General features: G+C 40.8%; 1 protein-coding gene across 8 annotated transcripts; it reads right to left on the reverse strand.

The window, feature by feature from the left end:
• Positions 1-1,263: 1,263 nt before the first annotated feature.
• Positions 1,264-26,111, reverse strand: LOC142775941 (uncharacterized). 8 transcript variants are annotated; one of them, XR_012887163.1, is made up of 6 exons: positions 20,585-26,111; positions 19,795-20,052; positions 19,076-19,188; positions 9,460-18,523; positions 5,703-5,912; positions 1,264-1,580 (listed from the first exon to the last, which is right to left on the reverse strand). XR_012887163.1 is itself a non-coding variant. In XM_075878523.1 (4 exons), the coding sequence occupies exons 2-4, from the start codon at positions 19,889-19,891 to the stop codon at positions 18,357-18,359; spliced, it is 309 nt and encodes a 102-aa protein (XP_075734638.1). In that variant the 5' UTR covers positions 19,892-20,052; positions 20,585-26,111; the 3' UTR covers positions 17,303-18,356. The 8 variants fall into 8 exon arrangements, 3 of the variants coding, with proteins under 3 accessions (XP_075734638.1, XP_075734637.1, XP_075734636.1); XR_012887165.1 differs by having other exon boundaries at positions 9,460-19,120; XR_012887164.1 differs by having other exon boundaries at positions 9,460-19,185.
• Between the last annotated feature and the right edge of the window lie 73 nt (positions 26,112-26,184).

The raw sequence follows: 26,184 nt of genomic DNA on the forward strand, positions 1-26,184 counted from the left end.
GATGCCGCGTACGTTGTAATAGACGTTTTGGTGGGCTGTGCAAAGCCAAGCACTCGCCTTTAATCAACGACTGTAGCTAAAAAAAATAATTGCTCGATGGCCTTAAGCCACCGAGCCATCCATGCACTATCTCGCCAAGTACAAGTGAACAACACTCCAGGCGCACCACATAAATGACACCACACATAAATCGATGCATGCAATGTTTGAAAATGTGCCTCGAATGTCTTCCCCTATTTAACGCGACCAGTTACCTTACATTTCATTGAAGCTGCGCTGCTACTTAACTGATTCGGTGCAATCTAGCACGGTATAGTGGTGAACGTAAGGGTGTTTTGTACCTATAGTCCAAGGTAGCCTTTGTTACAATATTCTTATTACAAGACACATGAGCGACTTTGGTGCCTGCAGACGAATTGTGCGGAAATAGATAACAGCAGTAATCAAATGAAATTGTGAGCGCAATTTCGCTGGTTCTATGCACCGCAGCATTTTTATAAAGCCGGAATGCGAGAACGTGCATACGCTTACGCTTAGGTATATGTCTACGTAAAATGAGGGAGACTCGTCGGGAGGTGTCTCAGGAGGTTTCACCGTGTTTTGTGAAAAGCAAATGCTTTTCACAAAACACGGTGCAAATATTTCGTCCAGCGTTGTTTGAGTGCGCAAACAAAGCAAGGGACGTGTATACGAGTCTTGAGGTCGAGAGACGTTATCACACGTGCGAAAAGGATGAAAAGAGAGAGAGAGAGACTCTCCCCTACTGAAACGTTCCGTAAGATGCGGAGACCTCACATACGGAATTATTGGAATATGGAAGACGTATGATGCGGACTCCGCATAAGACGTATGATGCGGTCTCCGCATAAGACGTATGATGCGGACTCCGCATCTTATGGAAAGACGTATCATGCGGAAATTACTGAAATGTGTGCATTTTACGTCTGAATCTAGTGCAAAGCAATATAATGTGTAAATTGAATAGACGTCCACATCTTGAGTACATGCAATACTGTGTACAAATCACAATATTTCTTAAATGTGCATGATGAGGGATTGAATCATCGGCATCTTACTAATTGTCGTGATGCGGAAGCAAAATTACTTTTTAAATAAAATACATTACAAAACTACTAAACATGCTAGCGATCATAAATGGTGGTTACATTGCAACACATTAATGCAGTGTTCTATGCAAGACTTAAAGAACTTATAAAGTTATTATTATCAATAGAGAAGCATTAATATACACATCAGCCCTGCTACAATCAATATGTTTTTTATTTGTCTGTATGCTCCAGCTGTGAATAGTGACATTGCAGTGTTGATCGTACACAAATGAGGTGACTGCACAGGAATTTCACGAGCTCCACCTAAGCCACAGGATGATGGCACAATGTAACAGCAATTTTAGAACGAAATGTTTAAACATAAATAATAATCATAGCACTGTGAAAGTGTGGCGCTGTGTTTATCTCATGAATGTCTTGTGGAGATCGGCGAAATGCTGCTTGAGGCTCCGGCACCACTGTAAATTTCGAAGGTCACTGCGATAGAACCTATGTGTCCTTCATAGGCACCTGGAAATGAAAATAATTGGCACAAATAATGTCAGAGACACATGTTAGCACAATAGTTTACATGCACAAGAAATATAACACACAGAATGAAACTGAAAATTTAAGGCACACAATCCTTCATGTTATGCATATGTGAATAATAGAAGGAATGAGTGTATAAATTAGTTCTGCCACATCAAAAAAACAGCATGCTTATCACAGTGAAAATAACTAGGTTGTCACGATTTTCAATGGTAGAGATAATCGATTAATATGTCCTTATGAAATTATGATTCCTGCACAGTAAAACTTTAGGAACTGCAAGTAAAAGCTCTCAATGTTCATTTAATAGTGTGTGCATGTACATCTGCTGCCTTTATACTATACAGTTTGTGCACAAAATTGGCATCTTGAACAATTTTGAGAGTTAAACCTATGCAACTTATGAAGGTTAAAATCACCACGAAAGCAAGCAGGACCAGGCAGGTGCCATTAAATATCTGTGCAAGCCAGATAACTATAACCGAACTGCACACATATAGGGGAGCAAGAGTAACAGAAATTCGGCTGCTGACCCGCATGTCGCGGTATCAAACCCCGGCTCCATTTCCGATGGAGGCAGAAATGCTGTAGGCACGTGTGCTCAGATTTGGGTGTACGTTAAAGAACCCCAAGTGGTCGAAGTTTCTAGTGCCCTCCACTGCGGCGTCTCTCATAATCATATAGTGGTTTTCGGACGTGAAACCCGACATATAAATCAAGAATAACAGAAATAAACTGCCAACAGAAAAGTTGGGTGCATGTGCTATCTGTAAGTGCTTACACCTTACTACATACAGCATGCTCATTCCATTTTAAATACCGATATTGAAAATAACTGCTCTATTAGGAATGTAAAAGGTAAGGTAGAACTGAACGACTCTACAAAAAGTGACCCTATTATGACATCACGTTTTCTTATAACAAAATTGACTAAGACTCTCAAATGCAAGGAAAAAATCTTCAAAAGAACAATCAAGTTTGAAGTCATAATTATTTATATGGCTACTATGACTATAACCAAGAAATCGACCTCAACTTGGCTAATGTTAGTTTTTAAGGCCTATGTTCAGTAGACAATGAACTATACCACAAAAAGCACAGCGTTCAGGCAAAGCACCACACAAAAAAAGAAAGCAGTCCTTTTTGTTATTACCTACAATGCCTTTAAAATGGTATTTTTACCTCTACTTTCCGCTTTTTATCTAAGTAACTGGTGTGAAACAAGTTAGCTGAAAATGCACTGTGCCTCCAAAACCTGTTGGTTGAATCTGAATTTTTAAAAAATGGTGAAGCTTGCACCAAATTAGGCTCCACAAGCCTTGGAACAGTGAGACTACATGACTCTTAGGACTACTTTAGTTACTTGTGTTTTGTTTCTGGGCCTAAGCATAAAGACAAGGGCTTAACTGAATTGCTGCTAACAAATAAATGCTTTTGAAATTGCCCGAGCGTCAAAGGATGCTCAGCCATTTGTTGTTTTTTGCACTGGGCTATTCTGCACCAAACATACAAACCATACTGCCTGGCGACCATCACAGATGTATAGTTTAAAAAATGATGGTAATTTACTCTTCTGAAAATAGTTATTTGCAGAAATGTTTTGAAGAGAAAAGAGTAGTGGTCACGTGGGTACCTTCAGAATTTCGCAGAATGTCGTGCGGGTGTTATTTGTGAGAAAAATTTCAAAGTACCGCTTTTTCTTGCCATATCAAATTTGATCTACATATTAAGTAAAGATGCTTCTTAAAGTATTTGAAGTCAAGTAACATTAGTGCAATTTTTCTGCTACATAGGCTTTGAAGAATTCAGCCAAACTGTTTATCGTTTGCATTTCTTGTATGGCAATACTGCATTTTGTATGAATATTTGAGCCACAAATACTCACTGCACAGAAGTTATATTTTACAAAAAAAATAATGTTAGGTCCAGATTACAAATATCACTATATAATCGTTTTTGTCCACATTGAGATGCAATTTGAGCTGTGTGTTTGTCTAATTGAAAATTACTTTTATATGTAAGTTGAAAGCAAATAAACAGTTCTTGTTACATGGCAAGTGTTATCATTACAATTTTTGTTTAAATGAGGAAAATGATTTTTGAAGTCTCCTATTGAGGGCCATGGAGAACTTCGGAACGGAAGCTGTCGTACATCAAATGCAGAAAACAGCCATCATAAGAAAACTTCAAAAATTCATTTCTACTTTAAGACAAAGTGTAATCATATAACTTGCCATATAAAGAGAACTGCTTCCTTGCTTTTGATGTGGCGAAAAAATTGCACTAATATTACTGAGCTTCATGCACTACACACAATCACCTTTACTTAATACCAAGACCGAATTTGGTGTAGAAGAGGCAGTATTTTTAAAACACTTTACTTTTTACAAACAACACCCAGACGACATCCTGGGAAGTCCAGAAGGCACCAACGTGGCCTAATATTTTGTTCTCTGCGATATACTTTAGCATTTTGCTGTTTTCAGAAAAATACAGTAAACGAGCACAATATTTTTTTTTCAAAACACATTTAGGACGGTTGGCAAAATGGCTGGGATGTTTGATGCGTAATTGCCTCACTGCCAGCATTTATTCTTCCGAAGCTCAAGCTATCACCTCTCTGTTACTGCCTCCCTCACATACAATGCCTGCATAGGAAAGAAAAAAAAAGGCAGGTCCGACAAAGTTCACAAGGCAAGATATTTTCATGTTGGATAAATTCATTACCATAAACAGCAGCAAAATAACATTCATTTTGAGTAGCCCAAGACACAAGCTATATACCAGCATACAAAGAGCCAAGCACAAACTTTTCAATTGAACATGTGTGGTGATAGGCAGGAAGCACTTATTGCAAGACTGATCAGTCTGTAATTAACTAAATGAAGTACAATGCACTGTTCAATCCAACACCACATAGGCATCTTTGCTATAGCAAAGCCATGTGTCATTGATTCATGCACTAGATGGGACAATGCAAATGTAACAAAAAAGGTGAAAAAAGAAAACAAGGGAAAAAAAAGAAGAAAAGGGGGGATGCAAAGTAGGAGCAGTGTAGCACTACTTTTACTTTGCATTCCCCTTTTCTTTCTTCTTTTTTCTTCTTTTCTATCATTTATCTTTTTTTTGCTTCCCTTACCCCCAACCTCCGACAGGAGAGCACTTTGTATCAGCGCAACCTAACTTGAAAAGAAGCAAGGGCTGCACTCTTCTGCGTTATAGGTTTTTTTTTCTTTTTTCAGACAAACATTTCCAACCAAAAGATGATGTCATTACTGACCCCATTTAAACTAACACGCCAAGGATGACAAGGTGACTTCTAAAAAATAGGTCCTCGTATCGCAACATCGGCCAGCCTGTCTGAAGCACTTCTACTGTTCACCCTGATTACCCCACTAGATGTTTCCATCTGTCGACTCACATCTTCATTTTGGATAACACTAAGACGAGCTTACATTGATGAATACGCACGAAAGTTTAGTGATGTATCATGTATCAGATTAAGCAACTCTGTTAAAAAATTATTGATAGCTTGCTTCCAGGCTTTTTATACTGTAGCTTGAAACGTCGTAATGTCTTCTATGCACATGAACCAGATTGACAATGTAATGCACAGCATGCTTAAGAATACTGCGAGGAACAAGATAACGACAAAGCGACCAGCCACCCAAAATTTTCGCTGTACATGTTTATAAAATGTTCATGTACCCCAAACGAGGTGCTTATGATACAAGCCGAAAAAACCTACAAGTAGGGCCTTGGAGTCTTCTGGAAGTAGACGTGTTGCATTTTTTCTGTAGAGGGCTCTAGACCCATAAGTGAGGAACAAAACTCCTGTATAATGAAGAATGCTGGCAGCTATCAGTTATAGAAAAACCTAATGCAGCTAATCTTCCCCGACACATCTGTACATTTAGAGAGGTGACGTAGCTTCTGTGATTGTGGCAGTAACTCCAACAGGACCAGTGCGAAAATTGGCACTACTTGGCTAGACAAATGTCCAAACATGCCTGCCCGACTCCCTCTAGCCATCCTGGCTGAATCTGACACATGATTTCTTAACTGCTGGCTGGACAAAAACAAAACCACTGAAGCACTCACAATACACAGCGTGAAGTTCCTCTGGAGTGGTCAACTTCGTCTTCTGCGATGAAAGAGCAGCACAGTGTACTGATAAGGCACTCCTTGCAATGGTTTTCAATGCCACACAGTGACCTTGCTATTCCTGTCGAAGAGAGCTTCGGGAGCTTGGAGGGTGCTTGCTCTTTTCTGGGGGCTGCTGCCGCTCCTCGTTTTCTGCTCAAGGTCAACCTGCATAAAGTTGTAGACGAGGCTTTAAGAGCTGTATATAATGATATACAAATTTTCGCGCTGAACACACATTTCCTCGTGGCACACTGAGGAATTTCTTATAAAACTTAAGGCCTCGCATATGCAAACATTTACAATTGATCCGAAGATGCACTCGACTCTAAAGAAGCAAGTTTGTTATGTAGTGTATATAAAGAAAGGTCATTCAGCACAACCACAACTACAGTTGCACACGAAAACGACATTTTACACGATCCTGTTTATTTACATGGTCCATTTTATTTTATTTACACGGTCCATTTTACACGGTCCTGTTTTACACGATCTGGTCTGCATGAACTCTTGAACCGGGCACCATATAGGTTGAAAGACACACACAGACTTTGAGACAAACCTAGTTTCCCGTGGAGCATCCTCTTGCACTATAACAACACATCTCAATCTAGTTAGTTGGTCAGAACAAGGTGAAAACAGCTCGCACTTGAAAAGCACGGGCAGAAGGAAACGCCTGCACCCTGTGCTTTCTGTACATTCTCGTTGAGGGTGCAGTTTTCACCTTATCCCTATGCGATTTCGCATTTATAACATTGTTCGCTGCATAATCTTTGTGGCGTTAAAGTGTGTGATACCGTCATGTGTATCCCATGTAATTTATAAAAATAGAATACAAGATAGCTTGATTCAAAAATAACAAAGTGCATCCAGCGCCATGTCCTGTAGCCATTCTTTAGGCAAGTGGCAGAATGATTTATTCTTCAAAACATATCTTACTTGTAACCACTGCAAGAGCTAACTCGTACACTGGCACATTCTGTTTGCCTCTTCAGATTATAAGGTACCTTTTTCACCAGAAAATCTTCAAGAAGAATAGAAGTGTTGTAATTGTGAAGAAAGAAAAGTAGAAGGAAAAAAAGATATTGATTGATTTGTGGGGTTTAACGTCCCAAAACCACCATATGATTATGAGAGACGCCGTAGTGGAGGGCTCCGGAAATTTTGAACACCTGGGGTTCTTTAACGTGCACCCAAATCTGAGTACACGGGCCTACAACATTTCCGCCTCCATCGGAAATGCAGCCGCCACAGCCAGGATTCGAATCCGCGACCTGCGGGTCAGCAGCCGAGTACCTTAGCCACTAGACCACCGTGGCGGGGCAGGAAAAAAAAAAAGATAACCTGCCCTGTACAGGGACCGAGCCTGCGAACTTCGAATAACATGTCCGATGCTCTATCAACTGAGCTACCATGGCGGCTATCCCTCTTCCATTTTGTACGGTATATATGTGCATTTATACATGGAAGAGTCAGTCAGCGCTGCCTGTTACCATTAGGGCGAGTGTGGGACACCTTTTTTTTGCCTACTGGCAATTACATTAAGATTGCAATTACGTTACGGTTACTTCCAATATCCCTATACTTCTTTGGCAGCATTATGCATCTGTCCGTTCTCAGAAAATCTGCTAGTCACAGGAGGAGGCAATAGTTCGCCCTCCCACCTAAATGCATGTACTTGAACACATGCACAACTGATCAAAAAAAACAAAACAAGTCACACACCGCTAAGATTACTGAGATTCACTGTTTCAGATTCATGAGTAAAGGAAAGAACTATAAATTTAAGGGTTTGTTGTCTTTGTTGAACACATTATAATGAGAACTAGCAGAAAATGATGCCAAACAAACTATAGGAGATGTTATCAAAAGTAACTTTAACAAAATTGTGAAAAGAAAAGTGAACAAAAACGTAACTTGGCAACGTTTTTTTACAATTGAATTGACATTACTTTTTATAACATCCCTTTATTTTACTGGGTAATGTTGTCGGGTAATTCTCATTATTAGAGTGGTGAGTAGGCTGACAAAGAAAGTATATGGCATTGATACTTCTTTTGAACACCTAAAAGTTTGAGGAACTTAAAAGAGTGGAAGCTACTTTGAGTAGACCAGAATATTTAGCTGGAGCGAAAAAAAAAACGTACACACATTTTTACCAGGCTTTTTAACCTATTTTGAGACATAAAAGTGTATGCTGCCAGTAATGTTAAGTACCATTACTTTTGTCACACTATGCACTGTAGCAGGTGTAGTTAGAGTGGTGATAGTGAAGGATTAATCAAGCACGCCACCAACTGCGTTCACATCAATGGTCGCGTATTTTTAAAAATGAACCTGCTGTATAGAAAAAAAAATTTTAGAGCATTTATGATTTTATCCAAATCAAGTTAAACCGACTGGGTAAGCAAACCATTTGCATAAAATCAAAAGGCATAAAGTGATTCATGTATTATAACTATGTGAACAATTTCAGCAATGCAGGGCAAAGTGACAACAGTTCTATTAAAAACCCCTCTCATTATAACATGCATGAAAAGCACCACACCAGAATATTTTATAGTGCATGTAATATCGAGACTACTAGACTGTCTATTGACCTTTTAGAAGAAGGGTATCTCCTTCACATTCAAGGGGCAACCACTTAGCCTTTTCCTGAGCTTTTCTGTGAATATTTCCTGAATTTCAGATATCATTAGAATTGATTTAGAGTAAACAGATTTTGCTTACACATTGAAACCTAGTTCTGTATGTAACTGCAATTATGGGTGCCAAACCATCTCCAATTAATTTTTAACATTTAACTTATTTTTTAACTGCAGCAGCACAACTAGCTATGGGTTCCCAAAAAGTAGCTAGAAACAATACCTTTACTTCTTTGAGCCTTTTGGAAGTGTTCAGCTTCTCAGTGCTCACCTTACAACATTTTTTTTAAATACGTGTTTGTATGCCCACTGCTCTTGCTCCTTGTACAGTGAGGAGGAGCACATGGCAAGAAGAGACAAGAAAGAAGCATAGCGAAAAAAAGCGAAATAAGCGAGGACCTCTTTTGTATCGTACAATGTGTGTAACATTACTATTGCGACAACATATAGACAAATTATCACGGCTATGTATCCATTGTAGAGTCATACACAGCTGCAACACCACGACTAAATTTCAACCTTGTGTTGGTTTAGGATCCCTTTATAGTGGCAAGCTAATGATATCTGCATTGTTTTGGCACATACTAAAATGCAGTGAAATGTGATATGGTAATCTCATTTAGAATGCACGTCATGTGGCTTCATTGTATATGTGGCCACATGACCCCATTTAAACTCTGGTTGCAAAGCAATATGGCAGAGCCTAAACAGACGTCACCGACCACTCCAATCTGAACTTGCCTTTGCTACTTGCCCATTATCATCCCAGCAAAAAATGAATAATTGAATCTGCTACAGATATGTGCTAGCTTATGCTAAGGACCAAGTATGAAGGGTGTTTTGTCATTATTGAGATCAGTTATTTGTTCAAGAACACTTGCTGTCAAACACAAATACATTGCTGTCGAAGCATCAAGACTCAAATATAAAGCAAAAAGAAGTGTCTCTTTAAAAATTACAGGCCACAAGGTGCAAGATAAATAATTGATATACTTGAGATGTAAGGCACGCACAAGAGGTGCTGCCATATTATACTTTTCCTTGTGTTGAAACCTGCTTGCTTTACTCACCCAACACATCTGTAAAGATGCCGTGAAAACACCAAGGAGCTGATGCAGCAAGGTTGAACACATGTCCAGGGATTCCACCATTCCTAATCAGCCCTACAGCCTCCACAGTCCTGCAACCATTTGTAAGATAAATATAGTTCTACCCAAAGTTCTTGGTTTACAGACACACATGCAAGACACATAACCACTCTATAGGAAGTTTGCATAATAATGCGCTGGGTAGCAAAACGGATGCCAATATCGAGTATCCCGGCCTGCCGCTTCTTTCTTTCCGTTCTTAATTAATCAATCCATGGTTAATAAATGTTCCCCCAATGTGAAGTGTACTGGCAGTCCGGTGAAGAATTGCAATGTATTTCGAACACAGTCCGATTCATGGCAAGTAAGCATGCAATAGGGTTTTGTCAGCTGTTCGAGAAAAGAGCATGAAGTTTAGCTAAAACCCATGTTTTTTATAAACACCATTCAATTTGATATAAAAGTTGTGAGCATTATGTAAAGGAACACGGATTCATGTTTAATCAATGATTTCTTATAATGTACTTATATGAATGCAACTAACTGAATATGAAACGATAATTTTTGCTCGAGAATTTAGAGTTATGAACACTATCGCACTTGCCAGCTGCATCTTGTCCAAAACAGCGGCAAGATAGGCTAGTTTCTGTAGATGAGCAGTAATGAGCAGTGCAAAGTAACAACAAGAAACACCAGTAACAACAGTATGGGGCAAGCACAGACTGCCAACTGTATACATTATCACACAACAGTTCGCCTGAATATCAGTCAGACAACTTGTGCAAATGAAGGTCCAGTTGGGCATGAACAAGTTACGAAATCAACAATGCCTGCTTTCACTAACAGGACCCTCATTCACATAAAGTATGCAGCGATAGGCCCCTACCGAGGTACGTCACAGCATGATGTCACTGGCACATGTAAAAGGTGTGGCTGGAAAAACACTCCCGCTGGTGGCTGAGCCCGGTACAGTCGTGCGGTGTTTGGGGCAAGTTTTAATTTTTGAAAGCTTACACTTCACGTTACAATGTCGACATTAGCTGTAGTATGTGTCAGCAAACATCCAGCTGTGTGGTAAACTGTGTGGTAAAATATTTGCCACGCTGTATGTTTATCTTGAAGTGAACACACGTGGTGGCCTGTGCGAGCAACAGCGGCATAGTCTTCAAAAATGTGCACTGTTGATTGCGGCATGTAGTGTGCATTGAAAGGTATTGAGAATATCGGTTCAACTGAGAATACTGTGTGTGGTGTGTGCAGTGTCAATAACAATGTGTCTTGTTTGCGAAGACGTTAGCACTCATGGCAGGGACCGGTCAATGAAAAAACTTGATTCGACATTTTAGTCAAGGTAAATATGCACTTGACGCGACCATCTGCGAGTGGGTACATCTCGGTGTTTGCGCTGTGTGCAGAAAAAAATTGCAAGGTCACCGGGCTGGAAGATACCATTTGCTGAAGCTGCATGTATGAATCGCCCCGACGAGTACGCAAGCTCAATAAAGGTATAACTCGTTTTATCGAAGGCCTCATATGTCTTCATGTAATAAGCAGAGATTCTTGTTTCACATATACTCAGTACCTTTACCGCTCGATATTCATGAAGTGACAATGCAAACAACAAGTTTGTTTGTTAGGTCCTAAGGGAGCAATGTAAATATGCAAATAAGTTGTAGGTGTCAGATGCAGCGATTTAACTGCACAAAAGATTACGTATATATTAGGCTACAGGTTTAGAATCGCATACATCTCAGTAGTCTATCAGGAACGTCACAAACAACTTCCTTGCCAACCAGCCCTTGCACAGAGGAAGGGAATGGCTGGCACGGTACTCGAAGTGACGTCACACTATTTGCAAACATAGAGAGGTTTCTTACTTAGGCAACATTTTGCACAATATATTTTTTAGATGCAAGACTGTACTCATTCACATTGATCATACTGATGTCTTCTGTTGTTACTTTGTGCTGTGAGTTACTAGGCATTTAGTCTCCATGAACTTTAAAAGCAAATTTCAGTGTTCTCTCTCATATTGCTGACAACTGTGTTGTTGCATAAATTGGTCAAAAAAGCAACACAGAAAGGCTGTCACAATAAATGCACCAACATGGGTATTCTCCTGCAAACAAAAGTCGGCACTGGTCCTGTCATTACCCGTCTTCCTTCTCTCTTTGCCTTGTTTGTGCTGAAACAGCCAAACACCTGATGAGTTAGATGAGAAATATTAACGCATCAAAACTATAAGTGCTTGCATCAGCAACTACACAACAGCGTGATAACCGCACCCCTGCCACACAGCAGCGAAACATATTTTGAATATGCTGGCAGTGTATTATTTTATAAAAAGCAACTCTGGCAGATTACAAAATCTCACATTGTGCATGCAAGTTTTCTTCAAAGTCAGGCGTACAATGTAGGTGCTGGCCGGTACATTATTAGTTACAAGCAAAGGCGTCTTGCAGGTACACATGCAGATTGCACGAACACCTCTCTCTCTCTACACTAGGCACACACATTATATCTTTTAACAAGCACACGCCACTGTTTAGGGGCATAATAACGCTCTACCGTGAACGTATGCTAATCAACCCACTTAGGCGGTTGGCTAGGTGAATCGAGCCAAGTTACAAATTGTATCGCCCGCGAACGTAAACAAAATGCTGCTTTGCATCAAATGGCACTGCAGGCTTCGTTTAATCAACAACGTAGCAAGCGCCATGTGCGTCTTCCTCACTACATTGCACATATGAAAAAAATCGATCACCATACACATGCATGTTGCCGCAGTTGTCTCCAATTAGCTCCAGTAAGGCCGCGCCGATGCGCCATGGCTCTGCTGGCGTTAGCATTGTCAAAGCGAATCGGCAACCGCACTCGCAAAGGCGCGTAAGGTTGCCGTTTCACGACGCCTCGTTCGAGTGCAGCAACACACACTTGCACTGAGTGGCATACTTGGTCTACATAAAAAAGTGTCCCCCTTACCTTTAGTTTCTTTCACACTGTCCTGAGCGAAGCGACCACAGGCGTCAGCCGTCACCTCGGAGTCCTTCGAGCGCCCGCCCAACCCGCCGATTCCTTGGACGACTCGCACTTGATCCGCACTCGAACAACCGCGGGAATAGGGCGCAATCTTAGCACATCACACGAACGAGGAACGGCGCTTCCTTGCGTAAATTTAACATTTCGTGCTCTCGTGTGTAGCAGCGCGAACACATAGACGCACCGAAACGGCATGCCCACGAAAACAAAGAAGACAAACAACATGTGGCTTTAGCTGTGAATGGATTTGACTTGGATATCTGTGTGAGGAAAAAAAAAAATCTGTCGCTGCTCTAAACTGAAAAAAAATGTATGTTATCTGGCAAAATAACTTTAAAAGTGATAAACGGTTATTCAAAAAACAAGTTACAACTTATGAGTATTTTCCAGGTCTTTGTTCTGTTTTTGTTCTAGCAGACGACAGCTTCCTACTGCTTCTACGACAGACGTAGTGCGGTTTCACGTTCGGTGCGTGTCGCCGACGCAAAGCTCTACAGTAGTGATATCAGAGTTATCAATTCTCAATGAATCATAGGATGGCCACAAAGCAGTAACATTTTGACATAGTGCAGTACGCAATCTTTCAAGGTATGACATTTCTTTGCTCTGAAGCAAATCGAAGCAAGCCGGCCGGCGCAATCAGCTGATGTCGCCACTACGCGAGGCATGGTCGTGCGCAATAGCGTCGCGCCCCGCGCTCGATTTGTCATCAAGCGATAGAGCTACTAAGTGGAATACAGCTAGATGCAGGGATTAATGGCGTATCACTCTAATTCCCTGTGGTGGCCGACTCAATCGCAAGAGAGCCCCGGGAAACAACCTTCAACTGCTCAAGCTTGTGTGTGGGTGTAAAAATACTTGTTTTCATCCGCGGCGGGGCAGCAATCTATAGTTGAAAGACATGCGAAAAGCATGTGACGTATATACAATCCCAAAACATATGCACACAACATTAGATACGATCGCATATCGTACATAAATATACCAACACATAGCGTGTAAAAAGCAAATTTATATACATAACTTAAACTAACTGCACGCCCCAGCGCGAATAGCTTAGCAAGCTAACGCACTCAGTTCACGTACGCGAGTACAACTGAGTGGCGCAGGTTCGAGTCCCGCCAAGTCAAATTTTTTTTTTTCAACGTTTTTATTGTACTGCTATCTTTTCTAATGCCTTAGGTTCTAAAACAAAATAAAAGCAATATTGCGTTCAAGTACGTATGTGGGACTGTGTTTTTTGCACAACAGTTATTAGTATTTTTATTTTCATTATTAATTTTTTTATTTATTTCATAATACAACAAAATTAAGGACTAAGGGGAACATTGGGTCTGCTTGATTGTGAAGGGACTCGAGAAGTGAGAAAACTCAAGCCAAAAAATTTATTTGAGAAAAAACTGAGCATTTCACAGCCGGACCAGTTTCTTCAAGGGTAGGCCCTAGGTATGCGCGAGACTTGCTATATGACTCATCTCAAGCTGTGGCAGTTGAGGGAAGGCAATATCACCGAGAAGCAGTTCCAAAATTTTGTTTGATGTTTTTTGATTCCTCGAAAATAAGGGCTGCACAATTGTGATCGAGCCAAACCAAGAATGGCGGGCACGAAGTCATGAGACAGAAAATGAATAATGTTGATTGTTTGAAAAATTGCCCTTAATAAAAGGAAGAGTTATGGAGTTCTACGTAGCTTAACTCGCAGTAGGAATTTTATATATACATATAGATAGTTTAAAATGGACATTGTTGCACAAACAGACATTGGTTAAATTTCTTTGCAGCACAGTTGAAGCATCTATGTAGAACTGAAGCATCAAGAGAAGCTCATGCGTCCTCACTTTATGCGCTTTACATAGCTTGTATGCGTCCATGCAGCCATGATATGATATATTTTAAAGCATTTGTTTAACCTATACTCTTCTTATTTATTAAAGCTGGCCCATAAGTTGTGTCTTATGTAGCACTACAATTGAAGCGTAATCTGCATGGTGGTCTGAAACAATGCTTTTGAAAATCTCAAAACGACCCAGCTCTACACACGACCATCCGTGCATCAATGATAAGCACCATTATGTGTTTGTACATATCAGTTGTGCTCTCATACTTAATTATTTTTCTGACCACTCCCTCTGCCCCTACCTCGTTTCTGTCGGGAAGCTGTGGCAAGTTGTGTATAGCTGTATTTATATTGTAGGAGCACATACTATCAATAAAAAATTATTTTTAGGCTACATGCAATTAGTTTTCATAAATTTTCATTTCTTTTGTCGGTGCTCAGGAGAGCTAAGCTCATGGTCGATATTTTAAAATGACATTTCTCTTTGCCAATGTTAATGAGAACAATTTCACTAATATTGACAAGTTCATTCACATTGAATTTAGTTCTCATTATTATAGTTTCTACCAAAAAATGAGCCCTTGAAGTTATGCTTTTTTGCTTGATTTGTTTTCGTGTGACAGCATGCAAGTAAAATGACAGTTATTGTCATTCCTTGTGAATGACACATTTTCCGTGTGACAGACTTTAGCACCTGGTCATCTGCAGAAGTTGTATTCATTCTGGAAAAGGGCGAACAGCGGTGACTGACAACACAGACTAGCCTGCGTTATTCTTTTGTACTATATATGTCACTGTGCATTCATTTATAACTTTATAGAGCTCGGATTTCATGCTGAAAATGTGACAACAACTGTAGAGTTTCCACATTTTTGCAACAATCCACATGCCTTTCATACACTATTGCACATTTTCGTAAGCACCTTACAAAATCTGTATATTTCCGTAAGACCTTACATTCTGCATTTTCCTTATGCAAGCTTCTGTACACTCCATACACTTTCCTTATCCTTCCATATCTTCAATCATGAACTCTCCGTATGCTCCATAAGTTTCCTTATCTTTCCTTATCCTTCCATATACTCCATAAAAAGCTTTCCATATATGCCATACATTTTCCTTATCTTTCCGTATACTCCATAAAAAGCTTTCCGTATACGCCATACCATTTCCTTATTCTTCCTTATACTCCATAAGAAGGTTTCCGTAAATGCCATACAACTTCCGTATATTTCCATAAAACTCCATATGTTTTCCGTATGTAGCATAAGGAAATGTTACGGACTCCATATATTTTCCGTAAGATTTCATACGGAAAGTTTCAGTAGGGTCGTTTCCGCTTCGCGAAAGCTTGAAATTGATAGATAATAAAGAGAATTTTCTGGCCCAGCAGACGTCAGGGAAAGTCTCCGCAAAGCAGCGTCAGATGCTCGGAGAGCATAAAAAAGTGGAGTACGCGTTATATGGGAGTGACAGCCACTCAGAAAGCGAGATGAAGTGTGACTGTCCTTAGATGTGAGAATCAATGCTAATTAGGAGAGTTGAGTTAATGAGCCAAAACTTTCCTAAATAACGATAATGGAAGCAAACTGAGCATTCATCTAGTGAAAGTGACACTAGTGACAGTGAACTCATAATAGTTGATTAGCGTTGTCACAGGCCGATATATATTTTTATTTTCTTATTTGTATTTGACAAACTATTAGAAGGTAGCCTACGTTAGAGCCGGCTATCCCAACGCCATGACAGTAATGTACAAGAATAAATAGCGCACGGTTATACAGTCACACGTGGCGGTTTCTATCTTCTAGTAACCTTGGGCAAACGTATTCTATTTTTTCTATTTTTGACAAAGTTTCACCGGACGTTTCTGCATTTGGCTTCATTCGAAGGAATGACGATATATCGGCAATATGGCGAATGCAAGCACTGCTGCAGTGGACGAGCGGTTACAGCGCTCAACTACAATCTAGGAGGTACTTGGTTCGATTCGCAGAATCACTGAGCACATTATTTTTTCCAAGAGGTTGCCCGGCCTGACATTATGCATGGTGGCGGGTACTAATTTTTTGAGAAGTAGGCTTTCACACTTGCTTCTTTCACTCCCCTTTTCACCCAAAAGCGTTGTACTGTGCTCCTTCAAAAATTAAACAATTCAGGGTTCATAATTTTCTCCTCCATCCTCTCTTATCGCAAAAGTGTCCAGTGCTGAAATACCAATATCATACCTGGTATATTACTTTTCACGTGTTTGAATATTCGACCAGCAATCAGTCTTCACGGTGTTTTGAAGAAAATCTGCACATGCAGTGAGCTAACTGCTTGCAGCCAAGTTGACTGCCTTTGTAGGGACACGCTTTCGTGCTAATTTGGTGGGCATCATCACATGCAGCAAGACCAAAGAGCACGGACAGTTAGAGCTGACGCAAACAGAGTGATTAGTTTGAGTCTTCTCTCCCGCTATTTGTCATGCTGCACGCTTGAGTGTAATGTCGCCGTCAATGGTCAAAATGAACTATAACAGTTAATCGAGTTCTGCTGAGAGGGTCCCCTATTGTCCAGAATGGAACAGAACAATGGCAATTTGATTTGTGTGATAAAAAGATACCCTGATTTTGGTTACTAGAATAAATTTCTAAACTGAAGTTTATTTTTTTATTACACTTCTCAAAAGTAGAATCAACTTTATTTAGTTAAACGTTTCTATTCTGGCACGTCGTGGTGGCTCAACGGTGGAAGTGACTCTTTCGGCCAAGAAAACAAAGACTAATTATTTTTCCAGTTCGTGAATTCACCCCATGCTAACATTGAGGCAGCTGGTAGGAGTCTTTTTGGAGAGAGGAAACCACCACATTCCCACCAGTTGTGGCCTTGGGTAGCTACTTCACTTGGACAAAAATGATGAAAAACACTCCTCAAGAAGACTTCAAAGTTTGCACATCAACACAGTTCCCATACAGCTGTTTATTAGTCTGCTTGAAAAATATTGAGTTTACTGGTGGGCAAAGACTGTACACTATATGAGGTGATGCTCCAGTGCACTGCATGTATGTCTTGCTGCTCGCCTCAACTGCGATGTTGCTCAGCACATATGTGTAAAATAACAACTAATACTATGCCACTGCAAAGTAATCATGTGTCATTTGCATGAAACAGGGACCACAATAAAAGAACATAAGAACATTTGCCTTCACAAAGTTTAAAAAATGTAAATAAATTTCCACAGAGTTTTCACAGTTCATCTGACGATAGTAATATTGGTTGTAAACACATTCTTACTTCCACTAACAAACTATTTCAAGATGCCAGATTCAATATTAGAGTATACCAGCACTTTTGTAGGGCTAAACAATTGTACAGGCACCTAGAAAAACACAAGCGAATGCATGCTATAGCTACATATAAAAATAAATACTTTTATTTCTAGTCTGGGTAGAGCTGCATAGATGATAAGTCACTTGCATTACATTATGAACAAACCTATCCGAGCAAAATATTAATTTGAAAAGTTACACTTACACAGTAGATACGTAGACTGTTGAAGGACGGACAGGCAGTGGGATAATACCCAAGCACTAAAATCTACTGTTAAGATATACTAGGAGTAGTGATGATCCTCTTCCTTCCAAATAAAATAATCCACATAGATTCACTTCCCAGAGCTTATACACTCATGGCATCATTGGTGCTATACAAATGAGTATACACCGACGGATTACATCGACTAAGTACATGATTACTGCATCCACGGCTTTACTTCTTGTACTACAAAGAATGCAAACACAGTTACCATTGGCGACCATGGATTCTGTGATTTCTGGCATGTAAATGTAGAGGCACGCAGGTACTTAACACACATGTTAAAAACTTCAGCTCAAAAATATTTGCCCACTAACACTACAGCAGCCTTTAAATTAGTGTCATAGTTTGGTATCTTCCATGCAAAATTTAAATAATTTCGAATGCAAGCAAATGAACTGCTGAATAATGCACTGCTAAGAAGTTAAGCAGCAGCTGCTCCTGACATCACAATGTGCTCTTTCTGCTGTTGTAAACTTTGAGCAGGAGAACAGTCACTGGCAGTCCCTTTATACTTGTTGGTCTTCTGTGCTCTGTTCTTGATACACTGTACATGACCGTGGAGCACCGAACCCCTTCTTACTGCTGGAACTTAGAAAAATACAGATTATTGTTACAACCATGCTACGTGCAAGAGTGTATAGTTGTCAATTATGTGCTCATATTTACAGATATTGTATTTTCAGAAGCCAATGACAAGCCGCAACACACACACACACATAAACAGTGAAGACTGAAAATATATTTAATATGATACAAGAGCAAAACTACAATGTTATAGATGAAGGCATGAAACTTCTGACAGGCATGAAAAGCCAATAGAGTTTCTTCTATTTCGACTTTACACTAGGTGCGAGAAGTAGACCACAAATAAGTTCACTTAGAAACACAAGTTAGACTGCATTACAACACAACAGCCAATGTTCATAACTTTAAGGCTGTCTAACATAGCCAGCTCACCATACCGCATATAGGAGCAAATGGGCAGTCTAGAAGACACAAAGAACTTGTGGATTATGAGTGTGCTTGTTGCTGACATCTATCATTCTAAATAAAGAAAACCTTTCAAAAATGCACTTCATCAGGGGAAATAATCATACGCAACAAACACAACGGGCTCCTACAGGTGCCACCAACACTCACCCTTATTGTTGATACTAGTGTCTTGCCGGATGGATATGCTGTGTCCTGCACAGAACACCAAAGGAGCGCTCCATGACTTGGATTGCATGTGTGCTAGCTGCATCGCTCTGCTGCTGAAATAGGCTGGCCACAGAGAGAGAAATGAGAAGCCATGGCTTTGAAACACACTGAACGTCACCCTTAGAGATCAACAATGCATACTTAGGTCAGGTACAATTTGTAGAAAAATATTTATCACTATGCAATCGTGGTGAACACGTTCGGCTGAAACACAACAAGCCAAAGCACTGAGAGAGAAAAAGCTACATGAAGTAAAAAATGCAGTTACTGGCCATATGTCGTCTGAGGCTTGTTCAATAGGTATTTCTCCTTGCAAGTTGTGAACAGCCAGGCAATTTTCACCCACTTGCTATTTCCTTCCAGAGCACTTGATCCACAGAGAGAGTCACAAGCTCGAGAGCTCAATAAGGAATCAAAGTATTTGTGCTCGTTTCAAAGCACGAGCTTTTGAGTCTCAGATTATTGGAGTTTCATTCATAAGCTGCAGGCTTTCAGCTTTCAACATTCTCAATTATCTTGCAATTTAGTTCTATAAATGTTGAATAAGAATTATGTGTAAGAATATTACAGGTATCCACTGAAAGCAACCATGCTTGGGTTTTCAATTTGTGCACAGTAAGTGGTGTTCACGTAATCGTATGTATTAAAGAAAAACTAACCTTGCAGCCAGCAGTTAGGCAGTTTTGTGCCCTCGAAGCTCCCAAGCAGATCGCAGTCCTTCCAGATGAGGGTGCCATGCATGCTTCCACGCCACATCCGCTGAATGATAACAGTCCCAGCAGTGACATAGGCTTGCACAGTTAGGGAGAACGTGTCCTTCCTATTTTTGTACAGGTGCTCCAAGTAATGATGAGAATTGATGTGCCAGAATGTGCAACCGATGCATCACCAGACCTTAACAAACCAATCTCTGCGATCTGTGAAGAGCCAAAAACAAGATATTCAAAAACAATCATTAAAAGCACTCACTTCTAATACTTATTTGAAGAAGCTATCACTTCGTTAAAGTGACGAAAATCTGCTATAATCACTTTGAAATAAACTGAAGCCTCATGTAAAATTTACGTACCGCAATATATATGTCCTACTGAAGTATAGTACTACCACAGTGGTAATCGTCTATAGAACTAATTTTCCAAAATAACATATTTTTTAAGTGCAACCTGGCTCCTGAAAAATAAATTCACATTAACTTTCCAACTATCAAACGTGGTCAATCGACAGGCCCAACCTCATAATCAAACAAGAGCTCACTTGTATCAAATCACAAAAAACTTTTTATCTATTTGCTCTATAATATATGTATGTATATAACAGTATTAGTAAATTTTTCATGCTTCAACTTATTATAGAGAAACATTACATCTGATGGGCTTAAAAACTGGCACAACTTATAGAACTGCGTGAATTATAGTACCGGTGAAATTTAGTTCTGCATGGTGAACTCACCGATGGCAGCATTTAGTAGCCGTCGGTGTCATCAGGAACCAAGTACGGCCAACAGGCAAAGGGCATCTGCAGACTGGAAGCTGCCAATGACAGCAAGGAAGGGCTGGCCAGGCGTGCACGTCCATTGATAAAGTGTAAGAACTGGCCATGACCGGCTGTTGTCAAGGCTCTAGTGCCGTGCAAAACGATGGCCAGACGAACTCGTAAACCTGTAGTTAGGCGATATTGGCCTACAACTTCATCCAAAGCAAGGCACCGGTGAAATCTTTGCTTTTTCTGGGGGCCGGAGGGAAGCTTGACATTCACGGGCTCTCGCTGCCACATAGAACTCTCAAGTTGTTACCGAAGAACAGTCTAGGCGCGCTTCCAAAGTAACACGATCCACAACAGAATGTAGCATCTCGCAGCTTTGGTTGATCACATCACAGCGCTAGGTCTGGGGGCCGGAGGTAAGCTTGACGTTCACGGGCTCTCGCTGCCACATAGAACTCTCAAGTTGTTACCGAAAAACAGTCTAGGCGCGCTTCCAAAGTAACACGATCCACAACGGAATGTAGCATCTCGCAGTTTTGGTTGATCACATCACAGCGCTAGGACTATGGTTATCACAAAAAGGAGAAGTGACGACTTAACAAACAAAAGCGCCAGGCTGCCCCACCACAACTTTGCAGGGCAAAACAGTTATCAACGCTGTCTTTGAATTTTCGGTCACACGAGCACAGCTTGTTCACAAGTCTTGGAACGTCAACACAGCACCACTGTTCACAACGAACATTGTTTCACTCCCGAACAGTACATTGCTCTCAAGTAAATAGAAGCGTACGGGCTAACTGGTGGCGAAGCAAGAACCGAGCGCGTAGTTCATACGTTTCCGTACGTACTTGGGGTCACTCAAGTAACGTGTCAAAACGCTGTCAATCCAAAATGTAGCACAGCACCCAACTGCGAGACTGTAAAGTCAAGCGAACGAACTGTTACCGGCACACAAACACACATTGCAGGCTTCTCGAGTGCTAGTTGCCGTCGATACATCGACGCCGATCCCCGCTTGATAACCACACCGATGCACAGGCTTCGCTGTGCTTTACCGTACACCATTGCACTGCCACAGCTTTCCGCACTGCTTACACGCACCGAAAGAGCTGCTGTAATCACAACACATCCGGTCAAACGCTGAAGTAACTCGTGCGAGAAGCGTTTGCTGAAAGTCGCACCGACCGATATGCTGTTTACGACGCCATGTTGTTTTCGACAACTGCGCAGCACATAAGAGAGCTCTTAGAAAGTACTTGCACTATTTTCACGGCGTGAACAAATTTTCTCTTATGTGCGAGGGGGGTGATATGACGAACAGGACAGGCGTGCCAGATGAAAGAAGTGTTTTGGCAACGTCACGGAGTGAGCTGATGTTGAGGGTATTGCATCACAACCAATCACAAGCTGTGCCTGTCGGTCAAGCCGTCGTCTGCTCGCGTTTGTCGTCTGCTTCGATCAGAGCATGCGACAGGGGATTCGCCTTCGCAACGCTATTATTCTCAGGTCAAGTGGTCGCTGAGGCGCACAAAATACATGTCAGTGGCTCGCTCTACCTTTGAATGATGTTCGTGCGCCAAGTTAAATGGCTGGTAATTGACGCAGGGATGAATTCAGCCAAGGTTTGCTCCAGAATCGTGAGGGTTTGCATATTTTCGGTGTCATACAAAGTTACTAGGGTCATTTCATTCCGATTGCTTGCCATATTATCACGGTCTATATCGGTGTCTGAACAGGGAAGGCGAAGATGCATGATTTGTTTGTACTTCCATGCGTAATCACGCGCACCCCTAATACGCTTTGGTTTACAAAGTACGCTTTGTTCCAGATCGTCCCAAAGTGTATCGACAGCTGTATTTCAGAGATCGCAACCATTGGACAGTTAGAGCCAATCAAAGTACACTAGAGGACAAACTTTATGAACCACTCACTGAAAACTTCCTCTCATTTTTAATTCCAATAGCGTGCAAAGAATGTGCTCCCATTAACCTCTTTGGTAATAATTTCCACCAATGAGGCAAGGATCTCGAGTCGCACTCTTAATTGGATGAGATGGGGCGACACACAAAAACATAACAAATAAGGTTGATCCTCTGCCATGCCGCGTTCGAATGCACCGACCATTCACGTATCACATTGGTTTTCATCCAACCACAAATCTTTACATGCGTAGTTTTATGCCATTGACGCCCAATAGAATTCTTCAATTACTGCGGCTTCGAACTTATTGGACGATGGTGGTTGTCAACAGCATCCACTGCGTACAAGGGAAACAACACGCGAAGCTCAAAGCGCCGAAAGAAATAAAAACGCACCAGTAGTCATCAGGCAGCCCTTAATGGGCGTGAATTAACTCAAAACCAGCCAGGGCACCAAAGTATACCGCCGCGGCAGCAGGTTCTAAGTAGCCACATTGTTCCTAAGAGTGGTCCGGACCACTCTTAGAATTTTCTCTGAGCCATGCTGTTTTTACGCACAATTTCGCTTCGTGAATCCACTTACGAGCACTTTTCGGTGACGTAAGCAAATATAGCAACTGCATCACCATCGCTGACATGTTCCCGGGCAGTCACAGCGCGCTTTATTTGCAGCGGCCGATGTGACAACGATGGCCTCTTACGACGTTTTTTCGTTTCATGAATCGACTTACGCAACAAACTTTCTCTTGCGCAAAAATGTTTCGTAAGTGAGTTTTGTGAATCCGGCCCCTGGAGTGTAGATTTACATCAACTAAGCCTTACGATCTACAAAAACCAGCGTTAACGATTGAAGTTACTGAAGTTACAGAGGAAGAGTTAGCACAAGTGATACAAGGTTTGCCCTCATCAGCTCCTGGTACGGATGGAATCACCGCTGCTATGATAAAATTATTACTCGATTAATCACCATGTGACCTACTAAACACTGCAAATTATTCGTTAAAACATGCCAGCATTCCTTATGAGTGGAAAATAGCTAAAATAGTGCCGATACAAAAAAGACAAGAATTCGGATATGTCATAGAAAACATTCGACCCATTTTTCTTACATCTAATATGGTGAAGCTCATTGAAAGAGTGCTCCATAAAGCAATTATAATATGGATGGAGGAAAATTCGATATTAAACCCAAATCAAATTGGCTTCAGAACAGATTGTTCAATCTGGTGTGCACACGCATATTTAGAAAGCCGCATTCAGCTTGCTCGCAAAAGAAAACAACATGCGGCACTAGTGACATTGGATATAGCAAGGCATACGATAGTGTAGAACATTCAGTTTTATTAGACATATTAGAGAGCCACAATCTCCCAAAATATTTAATGTCGTGGGTGAGGGAATTTTTGAGAGGTAGAGAATTCTATTGTTTTAAGGATGGGTGCGCATCGTCAAAGTGCAAACAAACACGCGGTGTCACCAAAAGCGCTGTATTATTGCCAGTTCTATTTAACATCCTAATGAGCACAATCCATTATTGCCAGGACGTGAAGTTGTTTGTATATGCTGATGATACTGCATTTTTCACGGCTATATATATAGCCGTGAGTGATATATATCCTTTATATCAAAATCTACAGAGAGATGGCTAGATGCAGTCTTCATGACCTTCAATGTAAATAAGAGTTCAGTATTGATATTCCCGTTATCCGATCCCATCTCAATTTCAATATGTTTAAACAAGAGCCCATTCCGCAGGTGGCATCTCTGAAATCTTTAGGAATAATTTATAATGCCAACCAAAACTGGACTCCCCACATAGAAAGCATGACATCTAAAGCACAACACGCCTTAGGAATTCTTCGTCGACTGAGCAGCCGTCGATATGGTCTACGCAGAAGCACAATGGTGATGATATATAAAATGTATATGCGACCAATGCTAGAGCTTGGGTGCGTATTGTTCTCAGATGGTCCTGCTTACAAAATAAAGCCTCCGATTATGCTTGAACGAGAAGCCTTGAGATTGTGTCTAGGACTTCCTAGGTTTGTAACAAACAATGTTTTATATCAGGAAGCACGATTACCTACATTGCTTTGCCGTTTTCGTATCCTAACGATTACGACGTTTCTGAAATTTTATAGCTATGCGCCAAGACGATCTGAATATGTTTTTATAAATGACACAGACAACTTTTTTTCTTGCCCATTGGCCACGGTTTCGAACACCTCAAATTGCTTTTGTCCAGAAACAACTAGATAGAATAAATGTAAATTTTTGAGATGTGATTGCGGTGCACGTTACAAATCAAAATCTTAAGATAGAATTCGATGAGATTTTCTCTCTAAGCCCAAATTACAATCCAATAGTTCTTAAATAGCCGAGTTCAGGATTATCTTGCACACGCAGAAACGAATAATATTATAGTCACAGATGCTTCAGTAATGGATGAAAATACAGGTGTAGGTATATACTCCCATTCGCTTGACTGGTCTTTTTCATTAAGTTTACCGGATTTCACCCCAGTTTTTGAAGCTGAATTATTGGCAATAGTTCCAGCGCTGCGGAAGCTACCTTTGAATGCCGATAACGTAATCATAATCACGGATTTCCTGTCAGTATGTACGTCGATTACGGAGTCAACAAAGTCGATGGCCTTAAAGACGCTCCTTACGCTAGTCCCTCCTCAGCTGCACGTACTGAAATTAGTATGGGTATTTGGTCATTGCGGCTTAGAAGTAAATGAGATCGCCGATTTTCTAGCATGAGCAGCATTGGAAGGGCCAGTACTATCAGTCCTTCCCGAAGTGGCCACTATACCTGCGACAAGATACAGAAAACTTGCGCTTCATGCAGATGCTATAGAAGCAATATTGTCAACACCAGAATTTGCTCACTTAATATTTCTATGGAAAATTCATTGGTGTCCTACAAGACAGTTGGAAACTATATATAGTTTACCAGTTATATAGTTAACCAGATTTCGATGTGGTGTCCCCCCGTTAAAATTCTGTTCACATAGGGCTGGTCTAGCGATATCACCGCTATGCAACTTTTGTTCAGAATCGGAAACAATAGAGCACTATTTTTTATTTTGTCGCCGATACAATTTGCTCAGAAAAACACACTTAGTCTTCCCATTCGCTGGCCTGGGGCTGAATTTCACTACAGAAAATATACTTTCTTTCTGTGCTTGCGATCTGGGCTTCAGCCACGAGAACGTTTTCTATGCCGTTTGCAAGAACCTTAATTCAAGTAAGTGAATTAGGCTTTTAATTGCGTCATTATTATTCCTGAAAAAAAATCCAACATACTCAAGAGCGTTGTTTAACCATGCTGATTCCTATTCAAGGTAATGAATAATTGTCTTTTCTGAACGAGTGAAAAAAACTATTGCACTCCTTTCGTTCTGCCTAGGGCGTCTTTTCTTTTTTCTTTCTTTTTCCCGGGGGGGGGGGAGGGTTTTGATATCGAAAAAAAAATCTTACAAAATTAAGTCATCGATTCTTGGCCGATCCCCCTGAGTGGGTACGAGCCATGGCTGTGGAATCATCGTCATCATCAACACTTACAACGCCTGCGGCTGCAGTTTCGAGAGTCGGTAGCATTCTTCAGCTACATTGATCTCTTCGTTTTTATCTGTCTGGTCTG

This window comes from Rhipicephalus microplus, chromosome X, assembly GCF_043290135.1.
Source record: "Rhipicephalus microplus isolate Deutch F79 chromosome X, USDA_Rmic, whole genome shotgun sequence".
In the NCBI taxonomy this organism is placed as follows: Eukaryota; Metazoa; Arthropoda; class Arachnida; order Ixodida; family Ixodidae; genus Rhipicephalus; species Rhipicephalus microplus.